Source organism: Manduca sexta, unplaced genomic scaffold (genome assembly GCF_014839805.1).
Source record: "Manduca sexta isolate Smith_Timp_Sample1 unplaced genomic scaffold, JHU_Msex_v1.0 HiC_scaffold_45, whole genome shotgun sequence".
NCBI lineage: Eukaryota > Metazoa > Arthropoda > Insecta > Lepidoptera > Sphingidae > Manduca > Manduca sexta.
In genome coordinates this window covers 465,204-474,125 of record NW_023595242.1, presented here as the reverse complement: position 1 = coordinate 474,125, position 8,922 = coordinate 465,204, and the positions used below count along the sequence as shown (strand labels likewise).

The 8,922-nt window shown below is 32.5% G+C and overlaps 1 protein-coding gene across 1 annotated transcript in view; it reads right to left on the bottom strand.

Annotated features, from left to right (window-relative positions):
• Positions 1–454: 454 nt before the first annotated feature.
• Positions 455–8,922, bottom strand: part of LOC119193375 — a 67,247-nt gene continuing 58,779 nt past the window's right edge. Inside the window, exons 2-3 of the mRNA XM_037446967.1 lie at positions 2,244–2,308; positions 455–1,074 (exon numbers count right to left, since the gene is read on the bottom strand). Of these exons, the coding sequence (XP_037302864.1) occupies positions 470–1,074; positions 2,244–2,308 (670 nt within the window). The 3' untranslated portion in view covers positions 455–469. The remainder of the gene's footprint in view (positions 1,075–2,243; positions 2,309–8,922) is intronic.

The window sequence follows — 8,922 nt, the reverse complement described above, 5'->3', positions numbered from 1 at the left end:
TGTGATGAATTTCGAGATAACAGATGTTACAGTTAAGAATATTAATGTTTTGATGTATATTCTAAAATGTAGGAAGTTGCATTTTATTTTTAATGTCAGGATTGGGATTTTTGATATAAATTAATGATGAGAAGAGAAAGCCACTTGCTCGATGGAATGATGCGCTACCACCACAAATAATCGTAACACAAGGCTGTGACTAAATCAAAATAGACATAGATGTATCTTATAACTAATTCGGAATTATGTAAGATGACGGAATACTTGAAGGCCCTTAAATTAAAATTTTCATAAAATCGTTTCTTCAAAAATATAAAGACAAACATTTGATTAAATTGCAATAAATCACTGCAAATTATAGAATTTAATAACAGAGTAACTACCAAAAATCGTAGTTTGTTTATGCACTGCAACAAAAAATACCAAAAGCATCAATAGTGGCCCTTGTTAAGAACCTGGCTTTCTTCGTTTAAACTTGTAAATAATTATATTGAGAACTTACACTTAAACTCTTCTCTGTTGCTGTAAACGGGTTGCCTAAAACCAATTTATAATCCTTGTCGAAGTACATTTCTGGTAGCTGTACACGTTCTATTTCCTTGTTCTCCTCGCATCTTAGCCGGTCCATACATTTCACACCATCATCTGTCTCTAGTGTGTACATAAGTATTTTAACTGAATCGTAATTAACGAACACTAATATCTGACTCCATTTGTTTTCTAATTCTATGTTTTTATCTATCTCGATTTTCCTGCTTTTTATAACTGATTCTATTGCATTTCCACTTATAGCGGCTCTTGTAAAAGATGGCCCGACTGATAGTACACACAAATTGATAACTGTGTTATTTTTCTCATCGAGAATTGAGAATATGCATGATTGTGATACTTCGTTTAGTTTGAATATTGCATTTATTATGTACGGTGGTTGTATAGTCTTGTCGCTAATTGAAAGCTTTTGTATAGGTATTGTAATAACATTATCACCAAGGCTCATAGCTGGAAAATCATCTAGACCATCTATCGGTGAAACATTTGGTGGTAAACTGCCTATATCGAGAAGTTTATGTTCATCTGAAACAAAATAAATCATTGTTAGTTTTGATAACAAAATATCTTCTTCATCAGTCCGTGGTTTATTAGCAACACAATATTAGTTATTGACTGCGATGTCTTAGGTTCAAGCCCAGTTCAGGTTGCATTTTGATTTTTAATTCAATGCATGAATGCCATAGGAGGGCTTGATGTCAAGCGGCGGACGATTGTAAAACACTTGAAAGCTTTATAACATATTTCTTATGAAGGTGTCTATTGAAGTTACAGCGCACATGTATATTATATGCGACATGTGTGAAAAGTACCATTACTGGACCTTAGGACACCAACTTCTTACCAACCAGGGTGACGAAGGCAGTGTCACAGTATGATTAATAATGCAAATGTCTATACATATTCTAAAACAAAGTCCTCTTTTGTGTCTGCTTGTATGTTGTCGATTTTCTCGAAATCTATTTAATGAATTTTTATGAAATTTGGTATGGAGATAGTTTAAGACCCTGGAAAGGTTATAGGCTAGTTTCTATCCCGAGAAAATATGTAGAGGGACTTTTATTTCACAAACCTCCTTCACGTGGGCGAAGCAGCGAGCAAAAGCCAGTTACTAATAATAACAAGATTAAGTAAGCTTGCGACTGTCTTGTTATAATAAAGTTACATAAAAAGACCTCATTTATAAATACGAAGGAAATTTAAATGAGTCACAAAGACACACCTTTGTATTAATTTAGCTGTTTTAGACAATCAAGATACAAAGGTAATGGCTAGAGACACGGTAGGGTTTTAGCGAAAAAATATTTCCAAGAATGTTATCTTCAGAAACGTTTTTAACCTTGACCTGGCTAGAATATGTTAAATGTGAATAGACTGGATTTTCAGGTAACCTAATTGCTCGATTGCCCGCCTGGGGCATAAAAGGGCTCTTCATTATTATTAATGAATTGGTTCTTGGCACAATTATAGTTCAAATAGGTTGTTACTCCACTCGCGTTTAAGAGTTTTTTCCGAAATAAAATACCCGCTGTATAACCTATGTTCTTCCCAGGGTTTAAAACTATCTCTATATCAAATTCCATAGAAATCGATTCAGTGGTTCAGTAGTGGAAGCGTAACAGACCAAGATACTTTCGCATTTATAAGTATTGATTAGAATGATTCTAATTATTTTAATGGATTTTTTTAGTTACCTCCTATGCCTAGAATATCCGCTAAGCCGGCTGTTGTCATCATAGAGGAACAGGCCAAAACACATCTGCGAACAAAAAAAAATAATTATAAGCAAAGGAAATGTTTTAAAATAAACACTTTTTTTAGTATAAAGTTTATAAACCGTAATAAATTGTAATCACTATTGTTTTCCATAACTAAATAAGATATACAAAAACTGTTCACAATATATTTTCTTTTCATATTTAAGTAAGTATATTAAATCAATAATGATTGTTGTCGAATTAAATATTATAAATTTGACAATTTTAAAATATTTTATTTATTTCAGAAGTTTGCATATCACTACACAAAAATCAAATTTAAACGGAAGACTAAACAAACTCCTTCCATTAGGAATTTTTCCATAGAGATTACCGTAACTTCCTTAAATACCGGCAATCCATTAGTAATTCTGGTATTGTTAGAAGCACTTGCTATCAAGTGAAGTGTTTACTCGTTTACCTCCGATAAAAAAATACACTATATATTCAAGCAAATAACCTACAAAAAAGGCTACAGACCCAATGGGCAAACCCCATCGATCAAGTCAGACTTTGAATTCGCGAGCATTCGCAGTGTTAACCTTTTACTACGAACGGTTGACACTTACCCAGAGCTCCTTGATCCCCTAAGGAATGAAAAATGGGGGGATGAAACTTTTGAAATTGGAATAGTTTGCGGTTGTGGAAGCGATTGCTTGTGGTACAGTCGGCGTTGGAATAACGCGCAGGTTTTCAAGGAATGGTTTTAACTACGGAAATTTACGTAGTTTTCTATTGTGTCTGTATTTATTGAACTCGAAGTAAAGGCCCTTACAAAGAATTACACCAATAAATCAATCTGTTATACACAAAAAGCAAGTCCTAACTGACATTCCGTCATTGACATAATGATTTTAGGGTTGTCCAAAGTCATATTAAAATCATACCAGCTTATTCTAGAATGCTACTAACTAATTCCAAATTCAAAAGACTTTTTGCTACGCTTTCTCATTTGGAATTTAACTCGCTAGCACTACATCTTTAATAACGTTGACTGTACTAACGTTTTACATAATATACTATTTCTCAAGACCTATAAATAAATGTCACACACGAAATCGAGGACCTACATGCTGTTATAAGAGAAGGGTTCGTAGTAATACAAATGTATTCATTTCGTACCTAAATCCCAAGCAATTGCCCTTGAATTTATGTTAATACTTCAATATCTAATTAGTAAATGTGAATTTTATTGCATGAATACTACCCGATACGAGAATCGGTTATTTAATCAATTAATTAATTACTTATACTGATTAATTTAGTTAATTTTATTACCAATCGTTTTGATTTAGAATATTTATCAATCTATATAATAATATCAGCCCTGTATTATATACTTGCCCACTGCTGAGCACGGGCCTCCTCTATTATTGAGAGGGATTAGGCCTTAGTCCATCACGCTGGCCTAGTGCGGATTAGTAGACTTCACACATCTTCGAAATTCATATAGAGAACTTCTCAGATGTGCAGGTTTCCTCACGATGTTTTCCTTCACCGTTAAAGCGAACGATAAATTCACTAAGAATACACACATGATTTTAGAAAAGTCAGAGGTGTGTGCCCTTGGGATTTGAACCTGCGGACATTCGTCTTGACAGTCCGTTCCACACCCAACTGGGCTATCGTCGCTCTTTTATTGTTTTTTTTTTGTTTTGTTTGAACGAGATCATCAGGAACCAATTACCATGCCGAATTCGTTTTTTTTTTCACTAATAGTGTGGATATAATGTAACTGAGATATATTTCCCACAGTAATCTTATTGGGAAGTGTTGTTTCCTAAATAGTTGATTTAAAAATTAATAATGATGAAAACGGTTAACCAATGGGATTAATAATAAAAAAAAATTAAACGACTTTTCCAAACACTACTCTAAAATAAAAATAAAACTTTACGCAACAAAAAAACGCTCAGCGTTTTTGCCCCTATAAAATAAAAATGAAAAATGACCAAAGAAATCCTACAAATTGAAAACCCTTAATATTAAACGAGAATAAATAAATTCTATTCATACAATAGGGTTGCTGGAACAGCATTTAATTCAGAGATTTAGTTTTGTTCAAGCACATCTGTTCGTGTCGATTCCGTTCTTTTCATAAACAGTAATTTAATTTTCTACGTCGAATACAGACTTAAAAAGTAGTTCTAACTAATTAGTAATAGAATAATTGGATAGAAAGTTTACAAAATATTTTTGTGTTATGTTCCTCGACTTTAATAGTGTAAAAATCATTTTATCTACGATAAAACCTAAACCGTAGCGTTATTTAAAGCCTACATAATTGTAGAGATTCTTAGCATTTTCTGAATGTCGTCAGCACTGTATATTCGATAAAACAGACAGAAGTTTAATTATTTCCTACGAGATCAATTTACCAAGATAAAAGTTGAGTATTAATCTAGGAGATGGTCTACCTATATGCGAAATTTCATTCATATCCATTTAGATATTTATGCGTTTACTTCTAACATCCAAATATTTTTAAAAACTTACAGTTATATTAGTAAATAAAACTTTAAGGTGTTGAGCTGACACTGTCAAAATGTAGCCGTTTTCTTCAGCAATTTCATCAAATTCATTTACTTTCATTTAGCGTAGTGTTTCTAAGCAACAACTTGTTAACGTCTGTGTAATATTTAATTGTGTAATTTTTAATTAAAAATGTTTGTGACTTTGTATACACCAAATTATATCATCACTTCATGTTAATTTTTCGTTTATAGTCCATTATATATAACAACGTAAAATTTCTTTATTGGATGCAGGCCGCTTTCGAGAGGTCCGTCTGGAAATCTTTGGGGGAGGCCTATGTTGAGCAGTGGGCTGATGAGGCTGATGTTGATGATGAAAATTGATTTAGTAGACCTATTTTACTTTACTGTATTTATTGAAAAAAAAAATATGCAGCCAAAACCCCGAGTATTAAATTACCAATTAATTCGATATCAAATAATTTATCTAATATCTTACGTGAACGGCACAATCACGGCTCATGAATACGTAATCGTTGGGGGTGAAGCGGAATCGCTGCCTTCAATTACAGTTTCTATCAATTAAGACGTGTCGCGAATGTCAAAATTACTGACACCGTCAAATGTCATTAAGGCTGCGGCACACTTACGCCTGTATAAAACACGTTACTAATATTGTATATCATTGGCGTATATTCTATAGACACGAACGTTATATAAACTATTTGTTCAAAATCTGAACTAAAATGGCAACCAAAACGTCACTGTTATGACCTATTAATTCACTTGATAAACAATTAATTTTACTTATTTGACTAATATTTTTTTTTAAATCCAGGTTACACTTAGACTTGAGTTCTTTAAGCATGAGCGCCATTCCGTACACAACTGCAAGCTGACAATATTGACCATACTAAAGTTAGTTTGAATGGATTGCAGTTCAATTCAGTTGAACACAGTGAATGTTCGAAACATTAAATCTAGTACGTAGCTACATATATATCGCTGTTGTATATTTCATATTTATATTATTTAACAATAACATCAATTCTTATAAACGACACATCCACTATATCCTCAAAGATTCCTAACTCATAAACCTCGTATATTGTTCACTTGTACCTATAAATATTGTAATTCCATTCACCTAAGAGTACTTAAACTGTGTTTTTTTTATTTACCTGTTATGTGTAACTTTTACTTTCCAGAGCACATGTTTTGGGTTATAATTATCGTCCAAAAAATATTTTTTCATGTCATAGTATGTTGCATACATGATTGTAACCTATTTTATGTTTCATAAACAAATAAATTAATAATGATAGTCTGTTAAATAGTGTTTTGTCTTACTTTGATTAGTGATGTATACTGTTGGAGAAAGTAGGACAAAACATGTTATAATTATGACAGAGGTTAAAAGGTTTATTAGTAAATACCTAAGAGTCGAATTTTGTATTTAGCTAGAGACTATTATAAAGAGTAATAAAAAAAGTACACGGATAGAAAAGCTGCATAATCTAGCGAGGGTTGAGAACAAATGTTTGTGGTTGTTCCACATAATATTCAGACTTGTTACATTGTAATTAGGTCTAGTTTACGTTATACTGTATTATATTACTTTACTATGCTAGGTTCAAAGAGGATATTTTTAAAGATAAACGCAGAACAAGATTGTAATGTAAACCTTGTATCCTTAAAAAACATTTTGCGACATATAAAAGTTACTAATATGGTAAGTATTAACCCTTAACTATGGGCGTCATTTTTGTTACACTACCATGGACGCGCGGTCGCACGGACCGCTATGTTTTGAGTTAAAATACAACGTAAATATTAATTTTATTTTTACGCTATTATATTTATTATTTTCTATGTATATTAAAATGAAATAATTTAGAAGCTTTTAATCAATCTTTATTTATTTCTCACCTAATTAAATCATATTAACAGTTAAAGGCACTATTTGGCATAAATTTACTTGAGATCGGTTTTAGGGCTGAAAACTTAAATAAATTAAACTTTTTTAAAAAAATAACATTTTTATCTATAAATCTAAGGCATCAATAATAAAATCAAAAAAAACGTCTTCTCAAATTCAAATATAAAAATTTTGACAATGGTCCAATATGTATCAAATTATTGGCAGTTTTTACACAAGGGTTTGGAACACTGTAACCGTATGACCTGTTTATAACTTATACAATTAAAATTTGACTTTCTCTTTAGTTTTGGGGTACAAAGGCGACATTCTGTGCGCTTTGACGAGTCAGTATCCTGACTAGGGGTTTGTCTAGAGCAGAGGTTCCCAAATTTATATTTGGGAACCTCTGCTCATAGACCCCTTTCAAAATTTTGCTGGTTCCGGTGGATCTTTATATTTTTTTTAGGTTACACAGAGAACGTGCATTACAACTACCGCCCATACATCGCGGGGTGCTTTGTTGTGGTCATCGTGCCTTTTACGACTCCTATCAATATTTTCTGCCTGTATTGATAGGTGACGTCAAGCCAATATTTTAGTACTGTACTAGCAAACTAGATAAATTTTCGCGGACCCCGCTTGGGGCTGATACTCCTTATAATGTTATCGTCTATGCTAGAGACATCGGTATTATCTTCAAAGTCACTTATATATTGTCGAATAAAATAAGCTTCTAATAAAAAGCAATCCTCAATAGTTTCCTCGTTATCAGACTGGTCTGACACTAAAAGTAGATCATAAATATGTTGCAGCTGTGACGTTGGCGTTTGTATTGACGTAGATGTACTTTCATTAATAATTGTTAACATTTAAAATGAAAATAACGTAAAAAACAAAATAGGCGTAAAATTTGTATCGGAAACGTGGACGTGCGGTCTCACAGACCGCGGTCAAAGTTTAAAGAAAAATAACTGCCCTTATTTGCAGCCGCCGACACTGTCTCCCATTTTAACATACGTTACGCCACTAAAACTGAAGCTACTGAGCGCCGTATACACGGGGAGCAAGTGGAAAGGTGTAAACACGAAATTTTCAAACTGCGAGCGGCCTGTGAGACCGCGCGTCCACAGTTAAAGGTTAAGCATATTCATAGCAGTAATCTAAATTATATTTTTTATTGTGCCATAAACATCAATACTGTTATTTACATATTGTCAAAATTATTGATAAAGACAGTAGTTTGATTGAGTATCTCTTTCAGCTGTGATCTATTTATGATACTTTTCTAGTTGTTACAAAATTCAAAATTTTCGTAAATTTTTGTCAAAATTGTTGATCATCTAAAAGTTACGAGTGTGCCCCGACCTTAATCATTACGTCTTATTATGCTACACGGAATACATTTGGCAGTTTTAATCGGTTCGCTTCACATTTCTGTGTATAAGAAAATATCACTAAAGTAATCATTTGTAATTAATATAGCTAGATAAAACAAATTTATTGTCCCTTACAATAGATAATTATTATGTTTTGACTTATTTAGTTATCTAGGTAATAATTATAAACAAATAACCCACCTTACGACTGAATTTTGAATATTAATCAAATAATCTGTTGGAAGATACGCAAAAATAAATTGAAATATATATTGTATGTTTATTTATTTGACGTCATTAGTATGGCGATAAAATATATTGGATTAAAGGGTAAATCATGTACTTGAACATACATATCGATACGAGAATTGATCCTGAGACTTCGGTCCTTATAGGCAAATTAACAAGGAAGTAAACGACATAAGAAGGACGATCAAATGCTTTTATCATTGTTTAGAAATCGAAAGTAAGGTAAACAGATTACATTATTGCTTCAAGGCATTGTTTGGATTCACATCCAAAAATACGAATATGGATTCATGTGTGGCATTTCGTAGTCACATTAATAAAACTGTTTACAAAATATCAATAGCACTGGTGATTTCTTGCTATTTGTTTCTTCAACTTATTACGTTCGACTACTCGTATATTTTCACAACCTAACCTAACCTACACGTGATGTTTATATCAATAATTTCAAGCAATGCTACCTTTTTTATGGAGTGCGGTAAAGTGCTCCCTCAGCACCTGATAGTAAGTGGACTGGAGATGTTTATCCCTTGTAAGTCAGCAAATTATCGGCGAGTTTAAAACCGGAATACTGAATAACTATGAAATAAAACATG